This window comes from Erinaceus europaeus, chromosome 12 (genome assembly GCF_950295315.1).
Source record: "Erinaceus europaeus chromosome 12, mEriEur2.1, whole genome shotgun sequence".
In the NCBI taxonomy this organism is placed as follows: Eukaryota; Metazoa; Chordata; class Mammalia; order Eulipotyphla; family Erinaceidae; genus Erinaceus; species Erinaceus europaeus.
The window spans coordinates 79,724,803-79,743,610 of record NC_080173.1 but is presented as its reverse complement, the minus strand read 5'-3'; the positions used below and the strand labels follow the sequence as shown (position 1 = coordinate 79,743,610).

Here is an 18,808-nt window from a genome sequence, read left to right as displayed (position 1 = left end):
CTGCAGGGCTCAGAGCCACATCTAGATCTGCACTTCCAATATACCTGCCTCTCACCCAAAGGAGAATGGAAGAGGGAGCTGCAGGACCCTGTATAGAGAGCTCAGGAGAGGCTGCCCATTCTTTTTTTTTTTAATATTTATTTATCCTGTTTTTGTTGCCCTTGTTGTTTTATTGTTGTTGTTATTGATGTTGTTGTTGTTGGATAGGACAGAGAGAAATGGAGAGAGGAGGGGAAGACAGAGAGAGAGGGGAGAGAAAGATAGACACCTGCAGACCTGCTTCACTGCTTGTGAAGACTCCCCTGCAGGTGGGGAGCTGGGGGATCGAACCAGGATCCTTACACCAGTCCTTGTGCTTTGTGCCACATGCGCTTAACCCACTGCACTACCGCCCGACTTCTGGATGCCCATTCTTAACTGTTATCATGCCCGGGATGCTGGTTAACTGCCTCCAGCATGAGCACAGAAGGCAGGGGTGGAAGAGATGCCAGGGGGTTAGCTTCTCCCAGAAGAATCCTACCTCACTGGCAGCAAAGTCTCGTCACCCTCCCCAAGGCTGAGGGGTCTGGAAATGAGCGTGGGGCTGATGAACCACAAGCTGGATTCTGTGCTACTCAAAGAACAATGATGAGGCTGTTTCCTCACCCTCCCACTCTAATGCTCACTGCACTGCAAGTTCTTCCCCCACTCCGACACCACCAAGAAAACACACTCGGTTCCATGCTTCTTCCAAAGGATTTATTGGTCATATTTACAGCTATTGCAAATAGTGAGGAGGCAACATGGGCCTAGTCTGAGACCTCATCTCTGCTCCAGAATGTGACGACCCGGGGAGGCCTGGGTCTTCCTGTCTGAGAGACCTGAGATGTGGAAATGGCTCTTCTTGCCCCTTCTCTCAAGGTCTTAGGCTGCTTTCCAGGTGTGCAGGGCCCAGGGGCTGCCTCCTCAACACAAGGCACAAACACTGTGGTTAGAGGTGGGCAGACAAGGCATGGGGTGACTCCTGGCTGGTACCAGATGGCCCAGTCTATCATCCCTCCCCTTATCCTGTCCTTTTATTTCCCCTAGTCCCACACTGGGCAGGGCCTGGCTGGGTGGACACTTAAACCCCAGTCTGAGGTTTTTTAACTCCTGGACCATGGCCAACCCTCCCAAGAGGCTGGAGTCCAAGCACCATGAGTGTCCTGGACTGAGGCAGCATCCCTATCCTTGCAGGACATGGTCAGAAGGAACCTAGCAGGAGCAGACGGGCCTTGGCTGGAGACTGGCTGGGCAGGGCTGGTCTCCCTTCCCCTTCTGGGAGCTTCCCTGCCCGTGTGGACCTGCAGGGCAGAATAGGGAGGAAAGGGCAGTAGTACCTTCCCATGCACGCTCTCACTTCCTGCTTTCTAGAAGCAGAGCCCCAAGATATGAATGAGACCCCTCCTGGCATCCTTGACCCCTTCTGAGAGTTCTAGGGCTCAGAATCCCAGACTCCTAGGCCAGCCTTGTTGGCAGGCCATGTGGGTTCATAGGTGGTGGGGCTGAGGCTTACCCTGAAGGGCCTACTGGGAAGCAAGGGAAAAAGAACTCCTGGGGGATGCCTGACCGCCCTCACTGGCTACCCTCAGCCCAAGCTTAGGCTAAGAGGCGGACGACCCCGTTGTCTGAGCCCAGCAGGAGGTGACGCTTGGTGGGCAGCAAGGCCAGGCTGGTGAGTGTGCCCCGGAAGTTCTCCGAGCTCAGCTTGGTGGTAGCCTGGGAGGGTGGCTCAAGCAGGGAGCAGACACCGATCTTGTTGGCAACAGTGCCGGTGACCACCTCGCTGCCGTACAGATCGAAGGTGTGGATGGGGTCAGAGGCTGACTTGTAGTGGTGTGTGGGCTTCTGTTCCAGTTCCTTCCAGACTGTCAGGGAGTGGTCAGAGGAAGAGCTGACCAGGACACTGCCCTCCACCGCCTGCCCAGAGAGAGGGGAGCCTCAGAAGGGCCCAGGGCCTCCCATGTGCCCATGAGGCCCAGGGACTTCCTATTTCTTCCCACAACATCTCTCAGGAACAGAGAGCCCCAGGTGAAGGACAGGTTGCTATCCTCCCACAGTACACTGACATTAGTTACTATGAATATATTAAAGTGTCACTGTGACCACAGAGGTGGTCTACTGGTTAAAGTGCAGGTCTTGCTTGCACAAGATGCTGGGTTTCAAATATGAGACAGCAGTACTACAGTTTCTCTCTCTCTCCCAAAATCAGTAAGAAAATCTTCATTTAAATCTCTTTTTTTTAATTATATTTATTTATTTGATAGAGACAGCCAGAAATTGAGAGGGAAGGGGAGATAGAGAGCAAGAGAGACAGAGAGACATCTGCAGCCCTGCTTCACTATTTGTGAAGCTTCTACCTCCAAGTAGGCACCAGGGGCTTGAACCCAGGACCTTGCACACTGTAATGTGTGCGCTTAACCAGGTGCGCCACCACCTGTCCCCTACATTTTTTTCTTAAATCCCAACAGCCAGGCCTTGTGGTGGTACGCTGGGTTGCGTACACATGACCAGGACACTGCCCTCCACTGGCTGCCCAGAGAGAGGGGAGCCTCAGAAGGGTTCAAGCTCCTTGTCTCCATCTGCAGAGAGAAAGCCTGCTGACCAGTGAAGCAGTGCCACAGGTGTCTTCCTGTTTCTCCCTTTTTGTCTCCCTGTTCCTCTTGATTTCTGTCTCTAGCCAATAAATAATTTTGTTTTAAAATCTCAGTAACTGAGATTTTAAACTGGGCCAAGTGGTGGCACACCTGGTTAAGCGCACACATTACAGTGCACATGGACCCAGGTTCAAGCCCCTGGTCCCCACCTGCAGGGGAAAAGCTTCATGAGTGGTGAAGCAGGGCTGCCGGTGTCTGTCTCTTTCTCTCTCTATCTCCCCCTCCCATTTCAATTACTCTCTGTCTCTACCCAATAATAAATAAAAACATTTAAAAAAAAACAACTCAATAACCTGAGTGTGTGTGTGTATGTACGCATATGTGTATACATGTATATGTGTGTGTATGTATACTTCAGTCTTATTTATTTAATTTGGGTAGAGACAGAAATTGAGAGGGAAGGGAAAGATAGAGGGAGGAAGAGGCACCTGCAGCACCGTTCCACCACTCATGAAGCTTCTCCCCCCTGCAGGTGGAGACGGGGGCATGAACCAGGGTCCTTGTACACTGTATTGTGTGTGCTTAACCAGGTGTGCCACTACTTCCCAGCCCCTATATCTACGCTTTTTTAAGATGTATTTATTTATTTATGAGAAAGAACCAAAGCATTACTCTGGCACACGCAAAGTTGGGGGTTGAACTTAGGTCTTCATACTTAAGAGGCTAATACTGTATCTACTATGTCATTTTATCTACTCTCCCAGGCTGTGCAAATATTGTATTTATTTATTTATTTATTGCCACCAGTGTTATTGCTGCAGTTTGGTGCCTATACCATTTCACTGTTCCCAGCAACCTTTTCTTTTCCTTTCTGTTTTTAATAGTGAGAGTCAAAGAGAAACAGAGAGGAGAGACACCTGTAGCACTGCTTCACTGCATGTGAAGCATCCCCCATGCAGGTGGGGACCAGAGGCTTGAACCCAGGTCCTTGTGTACCATAACTTATAGGCCCTGATAGGTGTGCCACCAGCTGGCTCTGTAAGCAAATCTTTAATTAAAGTGTTATTAACTTAGGCATCACTATACAACTTGAGCACTTACTGTATTTGGGAATGGTGTTCAGTCATACCAGATCACTATAATCTTTCTAACAACCCTATGAAGTAGGTGCTGTCAATGTTTCCATTTTACAGAGAAAAAAAATGAGGCTCAGAGAAAGTAAGCAATCACAGGTTAAGGTCACAAAGTCAGTTAAGTGCCACTGCCAGGATTAGCTGCCAGGCTGACCCCAGGGCCCTCCTGACACTTTTTGGAGAGGAAAATTTAGAGACACTTGGACACCAGGGTTCTCTTGGGTCCTAGAGGGAGCATGGAAGTGTATGGCTCCTGGCTACAATTAGGGAGGCTATAGGAAGAGTCCCAGCTAACTGGAAAAGTCCTCCCCCAAGGAGCCCTATTCCTCCCCTCCTGCACCCCACTGAAGACTGGCACTGAGAAGTGGGGGGCAGGATCCCTTACTCATCCTGCCCCTGCCCCCACCTGGGCAGCCCACAGGGGTCATGGACTCTGCTCAGTGGTCTGGGGGCAGTAAACAGACACCTAGCTGAGCTTTATTTAACCTGGGTCATGGACAGGGCCCGACCCCTGATCCTCCAAGCAAGACAAATATGGACAAGGGTTACTTATTAGAACATCTCCAGGGAACAGCTGGGTCAGCTCGGCCCCCTTTCTGCCCCTGGGGCCTGCCTCCTGCAAGGGCCCCCACAGAGCAGCTAGCTCCTGACCTTCCTGCCCACAGATCTCCAAGAGACTAAGGGAGAGCCGCTTGAGTCTGTCCTGGGTGGGCCTTAAAAAGAGGGAGGGGAGGTCCTGGAGCAGACATGAGGGGAAAGGGAGTTGCCCTGTCACCTTAATCTGCAAGATGTCCCCCTCATGAGCCGGCCAGCCTCGAAGAACCAGGCCTGTACGGGTGTCCAGAAGCACCATGAAGCCCGAGGAGAAGCCAGCCACAACACTGCGGCCACTGGGGCTGACAGCCAGGGAACGGACAAGGCCAGGATTCAGCCCGCCGCCCAGGCGGAACTCGTGCTGGAGGCAGAAAAGGACAGTTAGGTGACACCACCACCTGCAACAACCCACCTCTCCCTAAGGTGCAAGCCCACACAAACAGAAGGCCTGAGCCTCTGTGCCCCATCAAAGGAAGTGCTGCCCTGAACCAGAGGCCGGAGTTCCACCCTCTCTCCAGGGTCCACTGCTGCCTCAGGTGATCTATCTCCAAAGAGAAATGGCACTGTGGCCATCTGTCTGGGGTTCTATCTGTCCTCCCTACTTAACATCTGGGCCAGGATTAAGGGACCCCAGAGACGCTGACCTGAAGGCCAGGTTTCCTGCAGTCCACAAAGCGCAGGGTGGAGTCAGAGCTGGCCATGGTGATGCTGGTGTGGGGGGCTGGCATGACAGCCACAGCAGTTAGGGGCACCCGGCTGTCCAATGGCTCCACTGTGCGAATGGTCTTCCCTGGAGAGAAGAGATTCAGGGGAGCTGGGGCTCCAGCCACTTACACAAGAGCCCTGACCCCTATCTTGCTGACCTATCCCATGCCTGTCCCCCAAATCCTAGAAGATGGTAGAAAATACTACCAGTGTTTCTTGACCTATCCATCTTCCCCTACTGTGGCCTGCAACCTCCTGGAGCAACCTCCTCTCTCCACACAGCACCCTTGGAACCAACACCACCTCTATTTGTCTAGCTCAATGCTATTGCATCTCCTTCACCTGATGGCCCTCTGCCACAGTGGCATAAAATAATGGAGCAGTAAGTTGTCAAACATGTATCATAGCGCCCTGGGAGGTAGCACATTAGCTGAAGTGTTGGATTTAGAAGCATGAGGTCATGAGTTCAATTCCTGTAATCACATGTGTCAGAGTGATGCTCTAGTTCTCTCTCTCTTGAGTTAATAAGTAAATAAAGATATACATTAAACAAAATCGATGCTCCAGGAAGTGGCACAGTAGATAAAGCAATGGGTTTTCAAGCATGAGGTCCCGAGCTCAACCCCCAGCAGCATGCGTACAAGAGTCTGGTTCTTTCTCTCTCTGCCTATCTCCTTCATGAATATTTTTTTAAATATCCCAATAAACAAATTAATTAAATAAATTTAAAATAGGGTGAGAGTATATAACGAATGATTATACAAAGAGACTCTCATGCCTAAGGCTCCAATGCCAGGCTCAATCCCCTGCACCACCATAAGCCAGAATTGAGCAGTGCTCTAGTAAAAAAAATAAGTAAGTAAATAATGTAAAAAAAAAATTGCTAAATATCACATATTGCATTAAGGCAAACTCCTACATGGATTCTTTTTCAAGCCAGTTGTTCTGATTCCTACTTCCCAGATGAGAAAACTAATGATCAGCAAAGTGACTTAACTTGCTCAAGATGCCTCTGCAAGTCAACTGGCAGAGCTGGCTCAAACTTAGGTCCAGTGTATTCCAAGCCCTGACTGCTTCCCTGTGCAGCCTCAGTAGGTTGCCCCAAACCACATGCTGCTGTTCACCCCAACCTTCCCACCCTGGAGCCACATTCCCAGAGGCCTGACAGAGCACAGGATGAAGGTAACAGAAAAGGCCTCACCTGGCCCTGCTCACCTGTGAAGGGGTCCCAGACGTGCACAGCCCCGTCACAGCTCACCACACACTGGGGGGCCTCAAGCTGGCCCACGAAGAAGACGCTCTTGCGGTGCTGGGCGTAGGTGAGGCGAGGTGCCATCTCACTAGTGCCGTCCCCAGAGTTGTAGAGGGGCCAGAGACGAACAGTGCGGTCCTTGCTGCCACTCAGGAAAAAGTCCTCGCTGCTCAGGGGAGCCACACACTTGACAGCCCCCGAGTGGCCCGGGAAGCTCTGCAGGCGGATCTGGTGGAAGTGAAAGTGAGCGTCCTGCTGGCTCACGCCAATCTCATACTGCCAGTACGCCAGCCAGTTCCCGCTCAGCCCGTGGGCGCTCCGGGGCAGCTCCCGTTTCAGTGCATTGTCTTCACTCTCACTGCTGAAGCACCTGATGCCCACCCCAGAGCTGGGGTCCAAGGGACCGGGGCTCTTGGGCTGAGAATCATCGGGAATCTGGATACGGTTCCCCACCAGGACACTCCCAAAGGTCCCTGAGTGTCCATCATCCTGGGTGCAGCCCACAGCTTGGGGGTCCCACTCAGGGACAGTGCTGGGCATGGTGGGTTCCAGGTTGGCAGGGTTGCGACCACAGGGACTGATGCTCTCCAAGTACAGTCCTGCCAACTCCCCGACCAACTCGTGATTAGGGATGATTTTTCGGATGATGTCACCTGGGTGGGAGCATGAAAGGCCTGAATGTTAGGCAAGAACAGAGGCAGCTGTCACCACCCTGGAAGGCTTGGAAAATACAAGGACAGGTGCTGGCTATGCAACTCTGGGCAAGGGACTCTGAACCCCTTTTCTCCCCAGGAGAATGTGATCCACTCAAGTATGTACACAAAGCATCTCCTGTATGTGCCAGGTGCTGTGCTGGGCATCAGAAACAGGACAACAGACAGACATGTGTGCTTCTCCTCCAAAACCATAAATCTCAGTGGAAGGACAACCACATCTCTAGCCATAAAGAGATGACACAGGGAAACTTGCAGCACAGTGCCTGGCTTGTATGGGGAGCTACATAAATAGTAGACCCTTGGGGAGTTGGGCAGTAGCGCAGCAGGTTAAGCACAGGTGGCAAAGCGCAAGGACCAGCACAAGGATCCCAGTTCGAGCCCCCAGCTCCCCGCCTGCAGGGGAGTCACTTCACAAGCGGTGAAGCAGATCTGCAGGTGTCTATCTTTCTCTCCCCCTCCTCTCTCCATTTCTCGCTGTCCTATCCAACAATGATGACATCAATAACAACAACAATAAAACAATCAGGGCAACAAAAGGGAATAAATAAATAATATTTTAAAAAATGGTAGACACTTATTTCTCTAGACTGCTCCTGGAGACACACAGATGGCTCCACCTGACTCCTCTGCCTCCCCCAGGGACCTACCATCTTCCTTGCAGGTTAATGCTCCATTCAACGTCAACTTAGAAACTGGGGTCTGGAGCCCAGATCTTGAAAACTGTGTTCAACACACATTACTGACTCTGAGGGTGGGGGCAGAGGAAAGGATGAGACCTAGTCACGCAGCTACATGGGGGGATGTGACGGGGCAGTACCCAACAGGCAGGAGAAGGGCACGTAGATTGTGTATGCCATCTCCAAGGTGAACACCTTCTGCAGCTCTTCCAGGAGGGTAGGATCCACCAGCCGCTGCTGACCGTCAGAGAAGGTCACCTCTGGCAGCTGGCCCTCTCCACGGCCCATGGGATCCAGCTTCAGATCCTGTGGCCAGGAAGCCAGGTGGATGAGTCAGGTCCACAGCCCATGCCCAGCCCACCCCAGCCAGTGAGATCTGCCCACCTGCTGCCGAAGCTCATGCAGCTGAGAGAAGACCTGAAAGAAGGTGGCTACGGGCTCACTCAGGTGCTGCTGGACCATCTCCTGTCCGATGCGCAGGCAGATCAGGGCGATGAGGCTGATGGTCTTCACACACAAGACTGTCCGGGCTTGGGCCCCACTGGGGAAGCTAGAAGCAGAAGTCATGAGCTCCGTTCTAAGGGGGCTTCCCAGAATCTAACAAAAACTAAATGAGAGGTGTTACAAACTAGATGAGGGGTGGCCAGGTGGTGGCACATCTGGTTGAACACACGTTACAATGTGCAAGGACCCAGTTTTGAGCCCCTGCCCCCACCTGCAGGGGGAAAGCTTTGCAAGTGGTGAAGCAGGGATGCAGGTGTGTCTCTTTCTCTCTCCCTATCTCCCCTACCCACTTGATTTCTGACTGTCTCTATCCAATAAATAAAGATAATTTTTTAAAAAATTGTTACAAACTAGATGAGGAAATGAAGACACAGAAAGCAAACCTGCATGGCTCAGAGCCATGCAGCTGTGATCAGAAGCAGGACTCTTCACACCCAGCCCAGTGTCACTGGGGTCTATCTTCAGCCTCTCTGGTCCCCCCCGAGCAGCCCACTCCCCTCGGCTGAGCTGCCTCCCCCTAAGAGAGGCCTACCCTGTGACAAGGGAAGTGAGGAAGCTGAGCACAGGCAGCAAGACCTCATGGCTGATACGTGGCAGGATGTCCATGAGGGTGGTATCTGAGAGGTACACGATGATCTTCTGGGTCAGAGTCACAGCCGCCAGCAGCCCTGCCTCCTTCCGGCTATTCAGTCGGCTGGGGCTGGAAGTGCCACCCAGAGCCACCTAGGGCCACAGAGCAGTGAGGGTCAGGCTGCTTCCTAGGCCTTCCTCCCACCCCAGGCCTGCCAAGCCGGTAACTGACCAGGTAGCTGATGTAGGGCAGGTACTGGTAGGTGAGGACGGGCTCCCCATACAGATGGGCGAGGTGAAGCAGGCAGCTGAGCACAGGTCCTGACACCACATCACCCAGGACAGGTCTCTTCTGGTAGATGTTGCCGGTGCTCAGGGGGGGACTCTCACCGCTGCTCACCGTGAACTGCTGCCGAGATGGTCCTACCACAAAAGGGCCGGCAGCTTGATCAACTAACAGAGGGAGGGTGGCCCCCAGAGAGTCACTGCAACTATTTCCAGCCTGCAGTGTGGTCCACACCCTGCCCAAGGAAGGAAGAGGTTTACAGATGGGGGCCCAGGACCTGACTGGGGACATGCTCTCAGGTGGGAGGGGCTGGAGGTGGGGGAGAAAGCCACGACTCTGGTACCAACCACAGATCTTACCAACATAACAAGATGTCAACAAGCGTAGCAGGTTCCGGGCCACGTGACGTGAGGCCACCGTGGGGCCGAGCTTGGCGGAGAGCCAGCGGACCATTTTGCAGGCAGTATCTGCACGGCAGGGCGAGTCCTGAGCTCATCAGATAGCTGTGGCTCACTGCTCCCCCCACCCCAGTTTGAGGCACCCCACCTAGCCATCTCTGGCTACAACCCTGTCAAGGAGCCCAGCACCCTTTTTATTTTTCCTCCAGGGTTATTGCTGGTACTCAGTGCCATCACTATGAATCCACTGCTCCTGGAGGCCGTTATTTCCTTTATTTTTATTTATTTTTATTGAATAGGACAGAGAGAAATTGAGAGGGAAGGAGGAAGGAGAGAGGGAGAGAGAAAAATAATACCTACAGACCTGCTTCACCACTTGTGAAGCGGCATCCCTGCAGGTGAGGGGCAGGGGTCCTTGTGCAGGTCTTTGCACTTCATACTATGTGCACTTAACTGGGTGCACCACTGCCCAGCCCCCACCCAGCACCTATTTAGTGGTGGCAGTGGTGGTCCACGAGATGATGAGTCTGGGGATGCTCAGGCTGCTCTCCTCAGGCACAACTTTTCGAATGGTTAGCCCTTTGGTGACTTCCCTGTTCCTAAATGAGACCTGACCATTTCTCACTTCTGCTAACCCTCTACTCCCTGAGTCTAGCCATGCTGGCCTGTTACTGATTTTTTTTTTCAGCTGGGGGCTTTATGCATGCCTGCATGATTCCACTATTCGAGGGAAAATTTTTCCCTTTTAATTCCAATTAGAAAAAGGCAGAGGGCAGGGGCTTGGTAGTCGTACACCTGGTCGAGCGCATGTATTACAATGCATAAGGACCCGGGTTCGAGCCCCTGGTCTCCACCTGCAGGGGGAAAGCTTTGTGGGTGGTCAAGCAGTGCTGCAGGTGTCTCTCTGTCTCTCTCTCTCCCTCTCTATTACCCCCTTCCCTCTTGATTTCTGGCTGTCTCTATAAATAAGGATTTAAAAAAAAATTTTTTTTTTTAAAGAAGAAAGAAGCAGAGGGCTGGGAAAGATGGAGCTATGAAATTACTAAGCCCCTGTGATAAGTCTGGTGGCACCAAAGAAAGATCAAATACAAGGACCCAGGTTCAAAGCCTCATTTCCCACCTGTAGGGGATCTGCTTCATGAGTGGTGAAGCAGGTCTGCAAGTGTCTATATATCTTTATCTCCCTCTATCTCCTCCTCTCTCAATTTCTCTCTGTCCTATCTAATTAAAAAATTAGAAGGTGGGGGTAGACAGCATAATGATTATGCAAACTGTCATGCCTGAGGCTCCAAAGTCCCAGGTACAATCCCCCGCACCACTATAAGCTACAGCTGAACAGTGCTCTGGAAGAGTGGTCTGGGAGGTGACACAGTGTATAAAGTGTTGGTCTTTCAAGCATAAGGTCCCAAGTTCAATCCCTGGCAGCACAAGTACCAGAGTGATGTCTGGTCCCCCTCACCCCCTCTTTCCATCTTTCTCATTAATTAAAAAAAATCTTAAAAAAAGTTAGAAGGGAAAAAATGGCCACTAAGAGCAGTGGATTCATAGTGCCAGCACCGAGCCCCAGCAATAACCCTGGTGGCAAGAAAGAGAAAATAAGGGGGTCGGGCGGTAGCGCAGCAGGTTAAGCGCACGTGGGGCAAAGCGCAAGGATCGGCATAAGGATCCTGGTTCAAGCCCCTGGCTCCCCACCTGCAGGGGAGTCGCTTCACAAGTGGTGAAGCAGGTCTGCAGGTGTCTGTATTTCTCTCCCCCTTTCTGTCTTCCCCTCTGCTCTAGATTTCTCTCTGTCCTATCCAACAACAAATGACATCAACAACAATAATGACCACAACAAGGGCAACAAAAGGGGAAAAAAATGGCCTCCAGGAGCAGTGGATTCATGGTGCAAGCACTGAGCCCCAGCAATAACCCTGGAGGCAAAAAAAAAAAAAAAAGAAGTAAAAGAGAAAATAAAAAATCAAAAAAGAAAGGGCGAGAGAGATACAGAAAGAAAGGACACATGCTGCTGTCTAGCTTGCCTCAGCCCTCTCCCACAGGGCCCTGAGGCTCACTCAGCTGCACTCTGCCACTCATGGAGCTTCCTCTCGGCGATGTGTATGGTGATCCCATGTGGTTCCAACAGCTTGAACCCAGTTCCTTGCATATGGCAGCTAAACTACCTCCCAATCTCATTTTCTACTGATTCTTCAATGGAACCATGATGGCGCCGTCTCAGAACCCTGCGCATGCTGACCACTCTGCCCAGAATGCTCTTCCTACTGAAAAACCCTTTCTGTTTTTGCCTAGCTGCTTCCTATTTATTGCCCCTCAACTGGCCCTACCTTCAAAGAAGCCTTGTCTGATCCCTAAAAGTTAGATATAGGGGGCCAGGCGGTGGCGTACCTGATTAAGTGCACATATTACAGTGCTCAAGGACCTGGGCTCAAGCCCCTGTTCCCCACATGAAGGGGGACAAATTCACAAGTGGTAAATCAGGGCTGCATGTGTCTCTCTGTGTCTTTCCTTCTATCTTCCCCCTCCCCTCTCAATTTCTCTCTGTCTATATCCAATAATAAATAAAAGATTTTATTTAAAAAGTATGGAGGTTTGACTTATTTTTTTAAAAAAAGTTAGATCTAACCCCCACTTTGCATTCCTTGGTAGCACCCAGACACATTCTTCATAGCACAAATATAAGCTGCCCTTGTGTAACACTGCCTACTACATGGCATCTCCTCTGCTGGACATAAGCACCAGCAGAGGGGTGGTGGAAATAGCATAGTGGTTATGCAAAAAGGTTTTCATGCCTGAGGCTCCAAAGTCCTAGGTTCAATCCCCACCACCACTGAACAGTGCTCTGATAAAAAAAAAAAAAAAAAAAAGGAAAAGGAAAATAAAGCAAGCAAAAACAAAGCAGCCCAACATTTGTGCTACATGCAGTTCTGCACAATCCATGGCCTGGCACAGAATAGGTGCTCAGTAAATTGTGAGTGAAAAACAAATAACTGGGGAGTCGGGCTGTAGTACAGCGGGCTAAGCGCAGGTGGCGCAAAGCACAGAGACCGGCATAAGGATCCCGGTTCGAACCCCGGCCCCCCACCTGCAGGGGAGTCACTTCACAGGCGGTGAAGCAGGTCTGCAGGTGTCTGTCTTTTTCTCCTCCTCTCTGTCTTCCCCTCCCTCTCTCCATTTCTCTCTGTCCTATCCAACAACAACAATAATAACTACAACAATAAAACAACAAGGGCAATAAAAGGGAAAAAATAAATAAAATAAATATATTTTAAAAAATTATTTAAAAAAGAAAAAAAGAAAACCAAATAACTGGTGGCCTGGACAGTGGTGAAGTAAATAAAACATCAGACTCTCAAACATCAAGTTCCAAGTTCAAGCCCTGGCATCACATGTGCCAAAGTGATGATCTTGTTCATGTTCTCTCTCACACAACTAGTCAATAAATAAATTTTGTTTTTTAAAAAAAGCTTTTAAGGGGGTCAGGTGGTGGTGCACCAGGTTAAGCACAGATAGTATGAAGCACAAGGACCTGCTCAAGGATCCCACCTGCGGGGGGTGGGGGGGGGGGGGTTGTCACTTTGCAAGTAGTGAAGCAGGTCTGTAGGTGTCTATCTTTTCCTCTCCCTATCTTCCCCTCCCCTCTCAATTTCTCTTTCTGTCCTACCCAATTAAATGGAGAAGAAAAAAAATGCCACAGGAACAGCGAATTCATAATGCCAGCACCAAGCCCCAGTAAAATCCCTAGAAAAAAAGTTTTATTTATTAATAAGAGATATAGGAGGAGGAAGAGAATGAACCAGATATCAACTTGTGCATGCAACCAGATTATCAACTTGTACATGCACTTCCAGGGTCAAACTCAGGACCTCATGTTGTAGAGTACAACACTTTATGCACTATGCCACTGACCAGACTGCAAATAAATAAATCTTAAAAAAAAATAAAAGACTGGCCACACCTACAAGCTAGAACTCACCAAGAAGGATCTTCTGTTCTTTGCCCTCCGACTGTTCCGTTAGTGGCTCCTCCTCTTCCTCCTGGTCTGCTCCGCCACCAGAAGCCACCACAGTGTCCATGGACAGCACCGTGTCTGACAGAGTGAGCTCAGACACCCCAGTGGTATCATCTTGCTCCCCCTCTCCCTCCTCCTCCTCCAACACAATGCACTCTTCTTCCTCCTCTTCCTCCTCGGATCCCTCACTCTGCTTCAAGTCCTGACTGCTGTCCCCTGACCTGAGGCTGCTCTTGTCCACAGGGGCACCCCCATCATCTGCAGCCCGCTCCTCACCCAGGGAAGTCTCACTGGTGCTACTCTTGTCACTCAACCGGCCCAGACTCACAGCCTCGGCTTCCTGGGGCTGCGAAGACTCAGCCACATAGAGGCCCGCTTGGAAGTCTTCTGTCTCAGGGATGTCAGCCTGATCATGGAAGCTGACTCCTGATGTGTAGTCTGGGAGCCCCAGGCCTGAGGAGGCAGCAGGCTCCCCGTCCATCTGAATCTCTTCCCCAAAGGCACATGAACTGGGTCTGGCTCCTGGGAGTCCACTTTCCTCATCCTCAGCAGCCCCCACCAGGCCCTTGCTCTCCTCCTGGGAAGTTTCCACTCCAGCCAGCACTTGCAAGACATGGGGCAGCAGATGGATGAGGAAGGGCTGCAGGCCCAGCCGCACCATCAGCTGGGCCACAAAACAGTCAGTGTATAGATAGAATCGGCCATGAAGCCGGCAAGGGCTCTCGTAGGCTCCAATGAGAGGCTTCAGAAGGTATTTATTAGCATTTTTGGGGCCCAGAGCCTTGGCAACAGGTTCAAATAGGTACCAGGCTGTGTACACTGCTGTGTGTTCCTCAGACATGAGTGAGAGCACAAAGGGCAGCAGGATCTCCAGGCCCTCTGGGGTGATGTCATTCAGCACAGCCCCCAGTTGCTGCCACAGAGTGAAGACAAGCTCCCGCCCCTGAGCCTCATCCTCCACCCGCCTGGCCTGGTACAGGAGAATGAACTTGTGCAGTGCTGGGAAGTATGGAGGGAAGGGAACCACAGAACTGAAGGGGCTGAGGAGCTGGGCTGGAGAGGGTGGGGGCAGGCCCTGGGCAACAGGTCTGTACTCAAACAGAGCTTCCAGATTGCCCCTGCTTCCCACCATGGTGGGGCTTTCAGGTCCACTCAACCGCAGAAGTGTGTCCAGCACAGGCTGCAAAGACACAGGCACCTCCTTGGGGTGACGTGTGCAGAGCCCCCGAACAGCCTCGAAGCGCACCCACAAAGGGGCCTCGGGCTGCAGTGTTCGGACCCTGGTGACAAATACCATCTCTGCCAGCAAGACACCCAGGGCCTGCATGTCCCGGTGGAAGAGGTCTTGCAGCTGTACTGGGGGTTGGGCCTGGGGCTGTTCAGGTACCTCCAAAGGGCCCCCTAGGCCTTTCGTCAGGAAGTGGCCTAGTTTCTCCAGATCCTCAAGTGCCTGAACAGGACTGAAGGCCTCAGGAAGAAGAATCTTCCCCTCCTCACCTTCCCCGAAGTCTGCTCCAACAGCTTTGTTCCTGCGGCCTGGTCGAGAGGTTGAGGACACTGAAAAAGACAAGAGGCCTGGGGTGGCTTGGCAGGAAGAGGAGGGGGAGGAGGACCCCAGCTGGTCACCTGCTTTCCCTGAGAGGGAGATGGAATCCAGAGCCTCTGTGGCCTGCTCCAGGTCATCTTCTCCAGTCACAGGCCTATCTCGGGTCCAGCCAGCCTCGCACAGAGTTGCTTCCAAAACCAGCCTGCTGACCCCATTTAAAAGCTGTGCTGGGAAATCCTCCTGGCCTGTGCTCTCCTGGATGGTCTGGAACAACAGCCTGGGGATAAATGGAGGTTCAGGGGCTAGGGAAGGAGCCGCCACCAGGCGTTGAGGGTGCGGCTGGTCAAAGAGTTGCACCACGCCATAGCTGGTCAAGTGCGTGTGGGCATCCACTAGGTGCAGACACACATTCTTCTCCTTCACTGCCTCCTTGCCCTGGAGTTTGTAGCCAAAGGTGAGGTCGATCCAATGGTGCAGGTCCTGGGACACCTCTCTGCTCTCCAGCAGTGCCCGGTGGGCAGCCACAAACTCTTGGCTGGAACTGCACCAGGCTGGCACATCCAGGTCTGGCATGTCAGGGTGGATGGAGCAGAAGATAGAGGGGTCAGTGTAGAACTCAGGGATGCACTCATCGGGTGTCCAGCTCTGCATCCGCTCCATGCTGGCGGGATACTCATGGGGCTCCCACTGTGACCGAACGTGGCCACAGAGCACCGAGCGGGGTGTGCGCCGGGCTTTGTACACGTAGTAGGTGATGTCGGAGAGCACATCTGAGATGTGGTGAGGGACATGAGGTGGCTCACCACCACCTGCGCCACCTGCCACAAATGCCTGCCGAGTCATCTCGTAGGTGAAGTCCAACTGCTTGTCCCCCTTATTGAGGCGGAACTTGGATTTGCGCAGATCCCGGAAGCGCCCGTGAGGTGTGGTGAAGTCCACCACCCACGGCAGCACAGGGTGGTAGTTGGGGTCCCCGTCCCGCCGACCAGCCAAGCGATTCAGCTGCATGAGGTAGTAGAAGTTGCTGATGCGGCCGTGGACCCAGTCAAGCACAAGGCCCCGAAGTTCCTGCTGGCAGGTGGGACACCCAGCTCGCTCTCCTCCAGCCTCCGAAGGCTTAGCACCTGCCCCATCCCTTGCCACAAGGATCTCCTCACGCTCATCTTCCTCCGGCTTCTCGTAGGCACTCAGGTCCAACCGGAGCTCACTACAGAGTTTTTCATCCACTGCAATGTGGTGCAAAGACAGGGCCCCACAGGCCAGGCCCTGGCGGTGACAGGCGTCCATGGCCCTCAGCACACGGAAAAGAATGAAGAGCACCTTGGCTTGGCTGTTGGTTAGCTTGGCAGGGCTGAAGGTAACCACATCATGCAAGGAGAACTGCACATAAGGATGCACCACATATAGCATCTCAGGAGACTCCAGCAGGGCCTCTGCCCGCAAAAGACTGTGACAAGCCTGGCTGCCCCGAGAGGGACAGGGCCCATCTCGGGCATGTGACGAGCACTGGGACGCTTCACCCACAGGCAGGAAGGAGCAACCATAGACCCTCTGCAGAGCCTGTCGTACAGCGTCCAGGGCAGGGACAGCTGCGGGAGGAGGGCTGTGACTATAGGGTTGCCCGTAAGTACGATATGCGCGGTGCCACAAGTTCCTGTAATTCTGGGTAGCCACATCCTGCATGAAGCGAGTGAGGGTCTCAGGGCAGCAGGCCCCCTCCTCAAAGGGCAGGCCGCCGGCCAGAGGGTAGGCCAGCCTCCGTTTGCGCAGCCCGTGTACCTCCACGCGTGTCCAGCCGGGAGGCAGCCTCTGCACTGAGCGCTGCAAGAGAGTCCTCACTTCCGCTTCGCCCAGACCTTCTGCCCGGGGGCAGGGTCCCGGGGGCAGCCGGCGCTCTCGGAGGCCGGCCACCCAACGTGAGGGCACGAGAGCCACCACGTGGGTGCCCCCCGAGGCCGGGGCCAGCTGCCCGGCATCGATGTTCAGGTCCCTCTCCACGCTCTGCAGCAGCTCCTCCATGTCACGACTCGGGGGCGGCGACCAGCCCTGGGCCCGCGGGGGAGCAGGGACTTCCCGCTCGGCGCACCCCAGGGCCATCCCCTCCAGGCCACCTGGGGGCAGCGCGGGCGGGGCTAAGCCCAGCTCCGGCCCACCTCGCGACCGCTTCCGGGGTGCCCAGCAGGTGTGCTGGGAGGGGTTGGGGACAGGGCTGGGGCGCTGGGCGCTGGGGGCTGGGGCCGGCGGCAGACACAGGAGGGCAGGGCGGGGGCGCGCTTACCCCTCCTCTGGGTCCTGCGCTGGGGCGCGGCGGGGTTGGCGCTGCTGGGCGCCAGTGCCAGACTCCACCGTGACGGGTCAGCTGACGCCGCTCACGTGATCGCCCAGACACGGAAACAACAGCACGTGGCTGGACCTGGCCGCCCGCCCCGCCCCCGCTGGCGTCATGCCGACCCACCCCCTCCCCCAGCCCCCACGCTCCACCCTACATCCCCCACCTCTGCTTTGGCAGATGGCTGCATCTTCGTTTCCTCGGGCCCAGGAGGGGGCTGCTTCACAGACCGCGAGGTTCCTTCTCGAGCCTCCCTCTTCAACCTGCCAGCGCCAGAATGCGGATCTAGAAAAGCTCTGCTAATAGTCACCCCCCCAACACACATACACACCCCACTTCTCTTCTGATAAACCTGAGGTCTGAGCAGAGGAAGTGTTAGCAGCGCGTAAGAGTTTTGATTTAACGTCACTTCAGTCCCTCCATGCTGCCTTCTGAAAGAAGGGACTTTTAGGACTGGGGAGATAGAGCATGATGGTCGTACTCCATGCCTGACCCTCCCAGGTCCCTGGTTCAGTCCCCAGCACCACCATTTGCCAAAGCTGAGCAATGGTCTCATGTAAAAGAAAAGAAAGGAGTACTCTTCATTTGGTCAAACATTTCATCAGTAACATTCCAAGCATGGCTGTTATTGTCTACTTTCTACAAGTAACAATCAAGGGCCAGCAAGCAGGCTTGCCAGAGAGGGAGGATGGAAACTTAAGGTTGGTGTACTTGCATATTAGCTATCAGGATCAGGCAAAAATTAGTAGAGTCATGGGCCCCTTGGAATATACCTAAAATAGACCTAACTTTTTCCAAAATGGAGACCTCAAATCTCACCTGCTATATTTGTGCCTTTAGCTTCCAGATTATTAAACAATTTGCTCTTCTTTATATCTTAATGCTTTTTCAGACACCAAGTTACAGATGCTACCATGACAATAACCTGAATTCCCCAGGCAGAGAACCTCACCAACGTATCCTGGAACCCCATCTTTCTGGAGCCCTGCCCCAGTAGGGAAAGACAGAAACAGGCTCGGAGTTTGGCTCAACCTGCCAACGCCCATGTTCAGTGGAGAAGCAATTACAGAAACCAGACCTTCCACCTTCTGCACCCCATAATGATTCTGGGTCCATGCTTCCAGAGACATAAAGAATAGGAAAGCTGTGGTCTGGGAGATGGCACAGTGGATAAAGTGTTGGACTCTCAAATGTGAGGTCCTGAGTTCAGTCCCCAACAGCACAGATACCGGAGTGATGTCTGGTTCTTTCTCTCTTTCCTCCTACTTTTCTCATTAATAAATAAAATCTTTAAAAAAAAAAGAAGAATAGGAAAGCTTCCAATGAAGGAGATGGGATATAGAACCCTGGTGGTGGGAAATGTGTGGCATTTTACCCCTCTTATCCTATGATTTTGTTGATATTTTATATTTTTTATTTTATAAATTAAAAAATAAGTATTTTAGTGCAAAGCACAAGGACCATCATAAGGATT

The 18,808-nt window shown here is 52.7% G+C and overlaps 1 protein-coding gene across 2 annotated transcripts; it reads right to left on the bottom strand.

Annotated features, from left to right (window-relative positions):
- Positions 1-716: 716 nt before the first annotated feature.
- Positions 717-17,460, bottom strand: WDR81 (WD repeat domain 81). 2 transcript variants are annotated; one of them, XM_016186991.2, is made up of 10 exons: positions 13,424-17,458; positions 9,412-9,519; positions 8,999-9,189; positions 8,729-8,919; positions 8,077-8,242; positions 7,833-7,998; positions 6,263-6,952; positions 4,987-5,132; positions 4,524-4,703; positions 717-1,938 (listed from the first exon to the last, which is right to left on the bottom strand). In XM_016186991.2, the coding sequence occupies exons 1-10, from the start codon at positions 17,100-17,102 to the stop codon at positions 1,618-1,620; spliced, it is 5,838 nt and encodes a 1,945-aa protein (XP_016042477.1). In that variant the 5' UTR covers positions 17,103-17,458; the 3' UTR covers positions 717-1,617. The 2 variants fall into 2 exon arrangements, with proteins under 2 accessions (XP_016042477.1, XP_060060107.1); XM_060204124.1 differs by lacking the exons at positions 717-1,938; positions 4,524-4,703; positions 4,987-5,132 and having other exon boundaries at positions 6,485-6,952; positions 7,888-7,998; positions 13,424-17,460.
- Between the last annotated feature and the right edge of the window lie 1,348 nt (positions 17,461-18,808).

What these genes read in the sequence shown, in the direction of transcription:
- WDR81 (XM_016186991.2), bottom strand. Translation starts at nt 17,102, where the DNA reads ATGGCCCTGGGGTGCGCCGAGCGGGAAGTCCCTGCTCCCCCGCGGGCC. An exon ending in AGAACAGAAGATCCTTCTTG is followed by an intron (nt 9,520 to 13,423) that starts GTGAGTTCTAGC and finishes CCTGCCGTGCAG; the next exon opens with ATACTGCCTGCAAAATGGTC. An exon ending in CTCACTTCCCTTGTCACAGG is followed by an intron (nt 8,243 to 8,728) that starts GTAGGCCTCTCT and finishes TTCTGCTTCTAG; the next exon opens with CTTCCCCAGTGGGGCCCAAG.